The sequence below is a fragment of the Microtus oregoni genome, unplaced genomic scaffold (assembly GCF_018167655.1).
Source record: "Microtus oregoni isolate MIOR12 unplaced genomic scaffold, Mior012 000006F_ref0000085, whole genome shotgun sequence".
NCBI lineage: Eukaryota > Metazoa > Chordata > Mammalia > Rodentia > Cricetidae > Microtus > Microtus oregoni.
Window position 1 is genome coordinate 24,567,078 of NW_024543065.1, and position 13,434 is coordinate 24,580,511.

General features: G+C 39.4%; 1 protein-coding gene across 1 annotated transcript; it reads right to left on the reverse strand.

The window, feature by feature from the left end:
• Positions 1-398: 398 nt before the first annotated feature.
• On the reverse strand, positions 399-885 carry LOC121449594 (60S ribosomal protein L28). Its single transcript, XM_041654139.1, has one exon. The coding sequence runs from the start codon at positions 855-857 to the stop codon at positions 444-446; it is 414 nt and encodes a 137-aa protein (XP_041510073.1). The 5' UTR covers positions 858-885; the 3' UTR covers positions 399-443.
• Between the last annotated feature and the right edge of the window lie 12,549 nt (positions 886-13,434).

A 13,434-nucleotide genomic window follows, 5' to 3' on the forward strand; every position in this document is an offset into this window, starting at 1 on the left:
TTGCACGAGGACGCTTCTCTGATGATGGCTGAGTGAAGCACTAGTCTATGAGTATACCAGAACATAATTAGCAGTCACTTTATCACTACAATTTTTAAGACTGGTAGTATTTGATTTTACCCTTGTTCACTCGACTATCTAGTATCATGTTCTTGTTTACCCAAGCGTTGTTGGGTATGGGTTATATCTCACGAAGTGGGCCCTAAGACAAATTAGATGTTGGTTAGTTACTCCTACGAGATTTGCACCACGATTGCAATAGCATATCTTGCATGCAGGATACCATTGTAGATCAAAGGTTTGTGGTTGGGTTGTGGTTTACATTTTCCCTTTGATGGCATGCAGAGTACCTTTCTTTTTTTTTTTTTTTTTTTTTTTTTTTTTTTTTTTTTTGATGGTTGAAAAAAGTCAGTAGACTCTTTATTGCTTCTGGGGTGTAGGGCTCAGGAGCTCTTGGTGGGACGGGTCCGTTTCCTCTTCACCACCACAGGCTTTTGGCTTCGTAGGATGGCACTGGCCCTGCGGATGGCCGCCATGCGCAGATCGGGGCGGTACTTGTTCTTTCGGATCATGTGTCTGATGCTGCTCAGGGTGGCCCGTGCATTCTTGTTGATGGTGGTCCTTACGTAAGAAGTAGCTGGTTTGCGCTGACCGGATCTGCGTTTCATGACCACCACGACCCCTTTGCCGTCGGCCGCGGGCTCCACTCCCACTGTCTTGCGGTGGATCAGCCCGTTGTAGCGGAAGGAGTTACGGGCTTTCAGATTATTGGGTTCGGTGCTGTACGTCTGCTTATTCCTCTTGATCAGGAAACTGGAGCAGTTCCGAACGACCATCCATTGCAGATGCGCAGACATGGCGGCGCCTTTTCTTCTATGGCGGACGGAGACCAGAGTACCTTTCTATACAAAGGATTCTAGCCCATAAGAGTGAAGGCTTTACGTAGGCAAGAGCTCAGCCTCTCCATGTTCAGGAAATTATGTAGACGCTGTCTTCAGCAATATGGCCTGCCTGTTCACTTGTGGAAAGCAAACTATAGTCTTTTTTTAGAGATTCCCATGGGCCCCTTTGGTCAACAACTCAGTTAGATGAAATTCATTTCTCATAATGCAAGAGACATCCAGTTGGGACTCTGTCTCCCCCATTACTTAGTGATTTTATTTAGATCATTTTCATATATATATATATATATATATATATATATATATATGGAAGCCTCTACTATTAAGGTTCCACAGTACCCCTCAAATGGCCCTTAATTTTAGCTTTCTCCCTGAATACCCTTTCTCACTCCCCCTTTTCCTCTTTCTTCTCCCTTGATCCTCCTGTTTTAGCCTTTCCTGTACATCCATGACTATCTCTTCTATTTCCCTTCCCTAAGGAGATCTATCTATCCCCTGCCAATACCCTTACTCTATGCCTAGCCTATGTGGTTCCACAGATTAGTCTTAACCAAGGAAATAAGGATAAAAGCTTTAGAATAGATGAAATTACATTTTTCATGTGGTCTCTGAATTAATCAATGAACTTATAAATATCACCCCACACAATGTTTATGATGGGGACGTGAATTAGCCTGGTATGTTTGATTTGAAAAGTAATGCGTGACAACAGACATTGGTCTCCAGGATATTTCCATCTCCTCATTTTCTAGCAGGTACTGCTCTTAAGATATTAATTTTTGTTGGCATCAAGTGAAGATTCCACCATCAGCCTCAGAAGATGCGATCCAGTGGCTTCCATTAGTCCCAGAGGAAGAAAGAAGGCCAATGCTTAGTGAGGAAAGACCCTTACTGGGGCTCTGAGAGAAATCTGGGTTCAGCTGTGTGACTACAGACTTGGATGTTGTCCTTGTGGGAAAGTGGCCTCTGTGAGGGTAGAACACTGGCTGGGAAGAGGAAAGGGAAAAGGAGAAATCTACAACTGGGGTTTCAGCCCTTCATATAACAAACAAAGTAAATTAAGAGGAAAAACGAAGATATGGGAAAGGAGAGAAGAGGAGTAAGAGAAGGATAGAGTAGTGAAGTAATAAGGGCGGCGGGGCTGCGTTCCCAGCACCCGGGCCGCCTGCTCGGCTAGCTTATGCCCCAAAATAATTACACAGACACTGTATTCTTTTAAGCACTGCTTGGCCCTTTAGCTCTAGCACTTACAGGCTAATTTCCACATCCCGATCAACCCATCTCTAATAATCTGTGAGAATCGGTCTTACCGGGAAGATTCTAGCCTAGTCCATCCTGGGTCGGAGCTTCATGCCGGGAGCGGGGCATGGTGTCTCTCTCAGGCGTCTGCTCCCTAGAGGAGCTGTGGAGTCTCTGACCTCACTTCCTCTTCCTCCCAGCGTTCTGATCTGTTTACTCCACCTACCTATGTCCTAACCAATAAAATGGGCCAGGGCAGTTCCTTTATTAGCCAATGACCTTCCTCCATCAGAGTAGGGTTAAACATTTTCTACCACTAAAGGATATGTGTGGGAGAGCTCTGCAATTCTCCTTGAAATGTCATTATCTAAATCTAGAGTGTATTTTTTTTTCTCTATGGCTGCTGCATTTAGTCTGTGTTATATACTTGATATTATTTTCCTTTAATGTTATTTTATCTTTTATGAGAGGTATTACTTAAATACCTCTAATATTATTTATATCAGGGAACAGACATAGATGTGAACTAACATTAATTTTCAATATCAGTATGAGATATTAATCTCAAGTTTCCTTGGAAAGATTTTAAAAGGCAAGTGTGGTATGTCTGCAATAGTGTATGTGTAATTGTATTACTTTGAAACATCAAATGTTTTAGGTTTAAAGGAGATATTAAAATGAGTAAATTAATTGTAATGTATTTTATTCACTGGGTTTCTGATAGCCAATGAAACATTTGTTTCAAAGTTTGCTCATGTTCTCAAATTAATATAATTTAAGCTTTAAGCATAGTTATATAAAACTCAGTAGACTCTTACTGCAGAGAATTCTGTGGAATGGCAATTTTTCCATCATTTGCCATTGACTGAGAAGACATTTCCATTTAGGTAATATTTGAATGTTTTAAACAATGAAGGATTATATCCACCTCTTTTTTGATTTTTATTGAGCTCTACAATATCCACTTTTTGAGTAATCTTTGCAGCTGTTTTCTTCAGATGAAGCAACTTATTGTTTTATAAACTCGGTATGTCTGCAGCAATCTGCAAAGCTGAAAGAACCAGATAGCCCGCAGACAGCTCATCCTTCTTCATCCAGCAGGTCTGGCTTTGGGTGACTCACTATCCCCTCCATTCCCTAAACTGAAAGCCTTCTCCTTTTTCCCCCTTAGTTGACAAATGTTTCCGCCTTCGGGGTTAGAATTTGCCCAGTGCTCTTAAATTACAGGATGAGGGCATGTACCTTATCAATGAGTGTATCAGCCATTGTGTTCTAAAACGATTGGCAGCTTTTAGTTCTGTCTTAGATTAGTCTTTGAAACTGTGAGAGAGTGACAGCTTGCACAAGTTATGTGGTTCCTATCTTCTATTTCTAAAATTCCACAAGAGGGTTTTACTTCACAAACTTACTTCGTTATAACTCCTCACATTGATTCAAGTTTGTCAGACATTTGACTTCTTGCTCTCAACATAAGATGAAGAGAATCCATGCTAAAACTGGAAATTGAGGAGGAAATTTGCTGTTGTCAATTTTCAACCTAAACCAAAAATTGTTTGGTAAGAGGAAGTGATCCCAAGTCTAAGGATGACCATTACTGTGGGTCTAACTCACTACTTGACCCGTATGACCACTGCTGTTTACTGTTGTTGTTGAAATTGTAGCCATATAGTGATTGCCTTCATTGATTACTTTATATACTTACTCAAATAGCATCATTCCAGATGTGTTCACGGTTGGTAGCAAGTCAAATCCATTCTTCCCAAGCACCTAGCAAAATGTGGAAATTACTCTCTTATGGAGCATGTTAGAGTTAGGCTGAAATGCTTCCTGTTGCACACCTGGTAGTTCAGATTCATGAAAGAGTGTAGCACAAATTTTGATGTAGATATGAATGAAAACTAAGCTAAAATTGAACTCAAAAACTAATTTGTGCTTTCACAATTGTTGTCTGACTGGCCACACTTTCTAAATTTGAATAAAGTTAAACAAACAAAACATAATGAAAACTGTATAAATAGCTTGGTGACCCAACAGAAATCAATTCAACATCATAAATCTCAAAAAAAAAGAGTTCAGCTAATAAAGTTTTGAAAACCACCCTGATATATGATGGCCCTTGGCATCAGTCATTTAAAAAAGGAAAACAGAAAAAAAAAAAAAACTAAATCACCAGAAACATACATTCTAATGCTGGCAGAAGATATGGGATCTTTCTTCTTCTTCCTCCTCCTCTTCCATTGCCTCCTCCTCCTACTTCCACTTGAAGACAGAACTGAACTGAGGGCTTTAGCTTGCTAGGCAAGAGCCTTACCACTGATTTAAAGCCCCAACTTGTTTCTGATATTTAAATTTCAGTTTATTCATTTGTACTTGTATGTTTGTTTGTGCTGAATGTTTGTGATGTATGTGCATGAGCAATGGGTATGGAGGCAAGTGCCTTTGCCTGTTGAATCATCTCATTTGCCCCTGATGTTTCAAATTTTAAAATAAGTCCTATCTTTCTGAAGTGCACATTAACAAACAAATCATTACCTCCAAACTTCTTCAATGATATATAATCTAGCAATTTATACTATTCTCAATTTTATTGACACAGTATTCCCTGAGTGAAAACATTTTCAGGGTTCTTAAACAGAAAAAAAAAATGAATATTTGCTGTGAAGTGCTTTTCTTTCTTTATTAAATATCAATAAATAACATGTAGAAAATATAAAGAGTATTTTCAAACTTTTAGGGTAGAATATGGACTACAGATACGTAAAGCTAAGTATTATTAAATAAACAACACAATATACATGCAATAAAAACAAAAGTTAAAGCAATGTAAGATAATAACTGTATGTCCTCATAAAGAGTCAATGTAAAATTGACTAAACTGTATCATATATATTATATATATAATATATAATATGTAACTATAGATCTAAATATACTACACAGTTGGGTATTGCATATAGCATAAGATAGTATGTAAATTCCTAATTTTTATTTAAACATTAAAGTATTTTATAATTATCTACATTTTATTTTTATGAAACAAATATATAATTCAATCAGAAGCAATGATTCTCCCATCCTATTAGACCAGTTCCTCATAAGAAACCTTTTAATCTCTTCAGTTTTTTCTTCTGGCAGATGATCTTCTTCTATGGCCAGGGCTTCATCCATCATTTTACTCACTGACTCTCTCGCCATGACAGAAAAATATTCACCTCTTGTTTGCCAGATTCCAGCCTTCCCTCCTCCTGGATTAGAGATGGTTCTCCTTCTCTTCGTTCCTTTGTTCCCAGTCCCTCTGTCTCTGTTGGTCCAGTATTTGCTTGTGATTTCACGTATCCTCAAGTGCGGGTAGCTTTGGGTGTTTCATCTCAACACATCAGTTCCTTCTGTTTGTGTGTTGCTTTAATTAGTTAATGAAAAAAGAAACTGTGTTAGCCTAGCTGATAGGGAAGACTTAGGTAGGCGGGGAAGACAGAACTGAATGCTGGGAGGAAGAAAGCAGAACAAGAGAGAACTGCCATGGAACCACCAGAGATGGACGCTAGAAATTTTACCTGGTAAGCTACTGCCATTTTGCAATACACAGATTAATAAAAATGGGATAAATCAAGATGTGAGAGTTAGCCAATAAAAGGCTACAGTTAATGAGCCAAGCAGTAATTTAATTAATTCAGTTTCTCTGTGTTTATTTTGCAGCTAAACAAGTGGCTCCTTCCCCTACAACACTACCTTGTAGAAGGAGAATGCTTGTTCATTTCCTGGCTTCCCAAACCCAAATAATCACACAGAAACATATTAATTACAACACTTTTTGGCCAATAGCCTAGGCATATTCCTATTAATCTATGTATGACCACAGGGATGTGGCTTACCAGTAAGGATCCAACATCTTTCTTCTTCAGCAGCTTCATGGCATCTGCTTGACTCCACCTACTCTCTCTCTCTCTCTCTATTTCTGTTCAGATTTCCCACCTGGCTTTATTCTGCTAAGCTATTGGCTAAAACAGCTTTCTTCATCAACCAATAAAAGCAACACATATACAGAAGAACTTCCCACATCACTACATGGCCATTCTAACATTGCCTTTCATACCCAGACTTGGTATGAAATATCATACACTCTCCTATCCTTCACAGCAAGGTTGAAATATTGCCTACAGATGTTCTCAGGAGATAACAGCTCCTAGAGCTATCATGTGAGGACCCTGACTGTGTCAGCTGCTGAAGCACTGTTCAAGGGTTCACATCTCACTCTGCTGTGGTCTTCTGCTCTCTCATAGGTTTATTATAGTCAGGTTTTCTACCACTCTACCTCATGTGCATGCCCACTCTGTCTGGTCGTGTGCTTGATCTAGAGTCCTCAGCTGGTTTCTGCATGGTATTGATGAGTACATGGCACTGTGGTATCCAATTCCTTTGTATCTTTCTGTCTTCCCACTAAACGTAGAAGTTTTGTGAGAGACAAATGCTGCATGCTTGGCCCCCACTTTACCTCCTAAGTGCCTGAAATGAAATCCAGTACTCAATGAACATTTTTAGTGCCCCCTCTGCTTTTCTACTTTACATGATTTAAAAATAATGTCCCTGCCAGTTCTTCTTAAATTTCAGAGCTATGTAGATAGAAGGCCTACACTTATTTAATTTACTTTTTCAATTTTGTATCTGAATTTTATTTTCCAGAATCAGTCAAACGCTAACAAAATATCACTTGCATGACTTTTCAAGATTTCTGCAAAATATGGCCTCTTCATAAACAGCTCTGACTTTTACAAAATCTAAGTTGACATTTAAATTTTAATGAAACATCAATTTGAACAATATCATACAACTTCAGGCCTGAGTCGTCCCAGGGATGAATTCAAGTGCTGCGTGCAGGCAAAGGTCATCAATCAGTACTTTCTTGGATGACACATCATTTCCCTGGGCAGGATATTTAGGTGTGAATAGTCACAGCTGGGTGTTATGGGACTGAATATGTGCAGTTTATGTCTTTGTGAATCTAAATTGTGCACTGGAGATACCGACTTCACAGTTTAAATCAGTTTAATATGATGCTAGACTTAGTTTCTATTACTCAATTTAGCCTTAGGTTGTTGTTAGATATTTTAGTTTCCATTAAGCAGTCTGGCTACTAGTGAGAGTTTTTATTTGTTTGCTTGCTGATGAACAGTACATTCAAAATAATCTGAAAGCAGTGCCATAAAGGGAAATGCACCCCACTGCATATAAACACAGTTTCAACTCACAAGGTCCAGGAGATGCACAAACCTGGCTAGGGTATATATTTGCATGGAAAGCAATAGAACAAAAATGAGGACTTTTATACCAGTCTACATGAACTCTTGAAAATAGAAAACTGAGAATTGGCAACAGGTACTGATGCTGATTTAATGTCTAGGGGTTCTATCGTGACCTTTGCTACAAAGCATGGGTGTCTAAGGGAAAAAGGACTCTCACATTCAGGGCTACAAAACTCTGACTAAAAGTTAAGAAGCCCACTCCATTCCTGAGTGAAGGCTTTAATACTACATTACCTGATGAGAATCTGGGGTCCAGAGTCACTAAAGACCCAATAGCAGAGACTGTCAATCACTAAATGAAAAGCAAATTGAAATGTAGTGTGTGCGTGCAAAAATTTGTCTGAAAATACTATCTTTGGAAAACATACTGAAATTTAGGCAGAGGTGTTTTATCTATAAACTAGATAAACTAGTTTATCTTCAAACTATTCAACTTCAAGTTAAAAATGAAAAATAAGCTGGGTGGTGGTGGAGCATGCCTTTAATACCAGCACTCGGGAGGCAGAGGCAAGCAGATCTCTGTGAATTTGAGGCCAGCCTGGTCTACAAGAGCTAGTTTCAGGACAGGCTCCAAACCTCCAGAGAAACCCTTTCTTGTAAAACCCCTGAAAGAAGGAAAGAAAGAAAGACAGAAAGAAAGAAATAAGAAAGAAAAAAGAAAGAAACAATATAAATCCTTTATTTATGGCTAGAAACCAATTATGAGTGAGTACATCCCATATTCATCTTTTTGGGTCTGGGTTACCTCACTCAGGATAGTGTTTTCTATTTCCATCCATTTGTATGCAAAATTCTAGATGTCATTGTTTTTTACCACTGAGTAGTACTCTAATGTGTATATATTCCACACCTTCTTCATCCATTGTTCCATTGAAGGACATCTAGGTTGTTTCCAGGTTCTGGCTATTACAAATAATACTGCTATGAACTTAGTTGAACAAATGCTTTTGTCATATGATAGGGCATCTCTTGGGTATAATCCCAAGGGTGGTATTGCTGGGTCCTGGAGTAGGTTGATCCCGAATTTCCTAAGAAACCACCATACTTATTTCCAAAGTGGTTGCACAAGTTTTCATTCCCACCAGCAGGGAATGAGTGTACCCCTTCCTCCACAACCTCTCCAGCAAAGGCTATCATCGGTGTTTTTGATTTTGGCCATTCTGACAGGTGTAAGATGATATCTCAAAGTTGTTTTGATTTGCATTTCCCTGATCGCTAAGGAAGTTGAGCATGAACTTAAGTGTCTTTTGGCCATTTGAACTTCTTCTGTTGAGAATTCTCTGTTCAGTTCAGTGCCCCATATTTTAATTGGGTTAATTGACATTTTAAAGTCTAGTTTCTTGACTTCTCTATATATTTTGGAGATCAGACCTTTGTCTGTTGCGGGGTTAGTGAAGATAATCTCCCAGTCAGTAGGTTGCCTTTTTGTCTTAGTGACAGTGTCCTTTGCTTTACAGAAGCTTCTCAGTTTCAGTAGGTCCCATTTATTCAATGTTGCCCTTAATGTCTATGCTGCTGGGGTTATACACAGGAAGTGCTCTCCTGTGCCCATATGTTGTAGGGTACTTCCCACTTTCTCTATAATTTGTGATCCTAAAGAAGCTAAATAAGAAGTTGAACCCCAAGAAAGAAAAGCATATAGTTATCCTCCTGGATATGGGAAGTAGACAAGATTGCAGGGCAAAAAAATTGGGATCTTGGGGGTGGGGTGGGATGGGGATAAGGGGAGATGGGGAGAGAAAAGTGAGAAGGGGAGGCTGGGGGGAACTTGGGGAAATGGGATGGTTGGGATAAAGGAAGGGTGGATATGGGAGCAGGGAAGCATATATCCTAATTAAGGGAGCCATACTGATGAATATCTTGCATATCACCATAGAACCTTCATCTGGAGATGGATGGAGATAGAGACAGAGACCCACACTGGAGCACCAGAATGAGCTCCCAAAGTTCCAATGAGGAGCAGAAGGAGGGAGAACATGAGCAAGGAAGTCAGGACCACGAGGGGTGCACCCACCCACGGAGACAGTGGGGCTGATCTATTGGGAGCTCACCAAGACCAGCTGGACTGTGACTAAAAAAGCATGGGATAAAACCGGACTCTCTGAACATGGTGGACAATGAGGACTGATGAAGAGCCAAGGACAATGGCACTGGGTTTTGATCCTACTTCATGTTCTGGCTTTGTGGAAGCCTAGCCGGTTTGGATGCTCACCTTCCTAGACCTGGATGGAGGGGGGAGGACCTTTGACTTTCCACAGGGCAGGGAACCCTGACTGCTCTTTGGACTGGAGAGGGAGGGGGAGAGGAGTGGAGGGAGGGGAAGGAGGGTGGGAGGAGGGGGAGAAGGGTGGGAGAAGGGGGAGAAGGGTGGGAGGAGGGGGAGAAGGGTGGGAGGAGGGGGAGGGAAATGGGAGGCTGGGAGGAGGTGGAAATTTTTTTCAATAAAAGATAATAAATAATAAAAATAAAAAAATAAAGATAAAAAAGAATATAAATCCTGAAAACTTGAAACAATTTAAAATTAAAAATGTCCTTATTCCTATTTACTTATCATATATATTTTAAGTTTTTCTTTTTCTTTGTAATTGATCAGTTTTAATATCTGAGGGCTCAATAACTCAATTTAAGAAGGAACACCAAGAACACTTAAACGACACTGACTTTCTCAAGATATGCCAATAGAGGGGAAAACCCCTCTTTTTACAAATGGAGGGAAAATGTATAGTTTTTCTAATGGTTACACACATTACTTTTTCAAGTTTATAAGATATGACTCCACAGTGACTATTAAAAAGTTTGATTTTCTGCCTTAACTCAGATTCAGGAGCTCTGCACGCTCAATCTCCATTTCCGCTGCTGTCTCGTGCCAAGTCCTTTGGCCGCACCATCCTCAAGTGTCAATTTAGAAAACATGTCTGTCAGCAGCTCATTAGCCATCAGTTTAAGCTACTACATTACAAACTTGCTGTGAAGATTGCATTGACTACAGCAAATATATGCTAGATGCTTGTCAACGTATATGAAAATGAGCTTCCTCAGAGCCAAGGTTCTCCAGCTCTCTCAATGCAAGGCAGAGGATACTTGGAACATGGTTCAAATGCTTCCCATCAGTGTTTTAAGAAGTACGCCTTGCATTTAAAAAAATATCTGCACTGTATGAGTGAGTTTTATTGTTTTGTTTTTATCCCTGACGAATATATGAGAGAAAGGGCTGTAAAGAGAATGGTGGGCTAGGTGCAGAGCTTTAGGGCTTCCAGTTGGTACTGTGGGGATCACTGCAGCACCTTTGCCACTGCAGAATGTAATAAAGGAAAGGGAAGCTGGGTGGAGGAGCAAAGATATCTATTTTATAGTGAACAGGAGGCAGAGTATGAGAGCGAAGACCAGGGCCAAAGAATCCTTCAAAGGCAAATATCCAGGAACCTGCATTCTCCTCCTGATCCCATTTCCACCACCTCCAAACTCCACATCAAACTTGGAATTCATTAATAGATTACATTCTTAATGAAGTCTGAGCCCTCACAAGCTACCTTGATCACCATCCCCCACCCCAGGGATTAGCTTCCCTATCTGAAGAACAAATTTTCAAAAGCAAACAGTTTGGAGCATCCTTCTTACCCATATCATAACAACCATGATGTAAGAAAGTTCATTTATCATATCCCCAATTTCTGAGCACTTCCTACAAAATGATCCATGATAAAGTTAAAGTTATATAAATAATAACAATTTGAAAATCCATACTTTCAACATGATGACAATGTTTTACATTTTTTATTCGCTCACTTAGGAGTTTTCAAATCCATAACAGAAAATCTGTATTTGGGGAGATATCAGAAAACTGAAATGTGATTGGAAAGTAACCAAGGGTAACAGCAAATGCAGCCTTGATTAATCGCCTTTCCCCACCAGCTTTCAACACGCTTGCGACCACTTTACCTTCTCTGACTTTGCATAGTTGATGCCATAAATTTATGTTGTCTGTGAATATTTGTTTAGTGTTGTGCATAATAATAAATAGTATAATAAACCACATTAAAGATATGAAGTGCTATGTTTACATGTAAAAACTATTTTTCATTGAAATCCCAAGGAAGGCTAACTCTGAAGATACTTGTACAAACCGGGTGGTGGTGACACAAAACTTTAATCCCAGCCCTCGGGAGACAGAGGCAGGAATATCTATGTGAGTTCAAGGCCAACCTGGTCTACAAGATCCAGTTCCAGGATAGGCTTCAAAGCTACAGAGAAACCCTGTCTCATAAAAACAAAACAAACAAACAAACAAAATAGCTATACAGAGAGTTCAAGCTCTATGCTCTGTGCTATCCAACAGAGGAGGTAGTCATGGGAAACTCTGAGTGCACAGGTGTCTTTTGATAAGTGTATTTCTGCAGCAGAGGAAATACATCTTGTAGGCATGTGTCTGTTCTCAGATATTACAGAATATTGGACACAAATTTAAACACGTCTAAGCTCCAGATTCTTCACCAATGAACTGTGTCTTTGGGGAAAAGTTGGAATTAAAGCATTATTATCAATCCCTTACTATGACTCTATACTAAACCAGACCCTATAAACCCAAACACATGTTTTGATACTATAACCACAGTTGTTAAAATGGTTTTACATTGATAATTGCTGCATTATTCATTACTGACAATTTTCCACGTAAAAACTATAGCAAGCACTCATTCTTTGATTTGTACATCTATGCAATTGTTTGCTAATTTCTGTGTTCTTGGAGAGTTGGAAGTATAGTTCCACTGTTGAAGTCATGATTTGACATGTGTGAGGCCTGTGTGTGATCACAGCACTATATAACTGGGCCTGATTGCATAACCCTGCAGTCATAGCACTTATGAATTGGAGACTGGGTGATGATACGCTCCAGATCATTGCAGCTACACAGAAAGTCCAAATTCAGTGTGGGATGAAGGAGACTTTGTTTTGTGGGAGGCAACCAAGAAAGAAACAGCACCCACAGAGTTCTGATATTTTTATAAATATGTCTTCAGGTAGGGAAATAACATTTCATTGTTTTGTGAAAATACCTTGAAATCTCAGCAGAGATTTCAACAGAGAGGTATTTCCTCCTTTTGCATGAGTCACAGAGCCCTTGTGTTCTTCCCAGTATCATATCTAGTGTCTACTGGAGAACTGCATGACAGGCAAAACAAGGAAAACATCAATTAAGGTGGCTTCTATTCATCGTTTACATCAAATGTTGAAGTAGTTGTTTTGCACCTGTCATTATTAGTAACTCCATCTGACTGACTTTTTCTAAGTTTTATTACCACCTCATTTGAGGATATTGTATGGGAAGGGAAGTGGTGTATGTAGCTGCATGTACTCATGTTCATGGCTGCAATGACCAAGGTATCCTCCTCTACAGCTGCCCGGCTTATTCTCTAGAGGTGGCACCTGGAATGAAATCTGAAACTAACAGCTCCCTCTAGACTAGCTGCCCAGTGAGTTTCAGGGATCTTTCTGTCTGCAGGCACATTTGGACAAAACAAACAGAAGGAATGAATGACCATGCCCAGCTACTACACAGATGTTGAGAATAGTAAATTAGGTTCTTGTGATTGCACAGAATATTCTTTTGCCTACTAGATTCTCTCTCCAGAAATAACCATTTTTTTTAAACTGTGACATGTTTATGGTATATTGTGGTTTTTAGGTTTAAAAATTATCCAGATGTTCAAATATACACCTTAAAAAAGGCCCCCATTAATCTAACAGCTCAAAATTAAGGTAATAAAGATAGTGCAACAATGTTTAAGCCCACCTGATCCTGGGCTTTCTTTGAGCCATAAAGGCAATTAAGGAGAAAAGCTCCAAGTCCTAAGACATAAGCTAATTAAATGCCTAGTTTTCTTTTAATGTTTAGGAAAATTACAGTTCTAGGTGTTGATGTCTGGTCTTGTCTTTGTCAAGTGAGTATTTTGTTTCCTGGTTTCTGTTGTCCTCTCTGGTTCTTATGAGGGTAT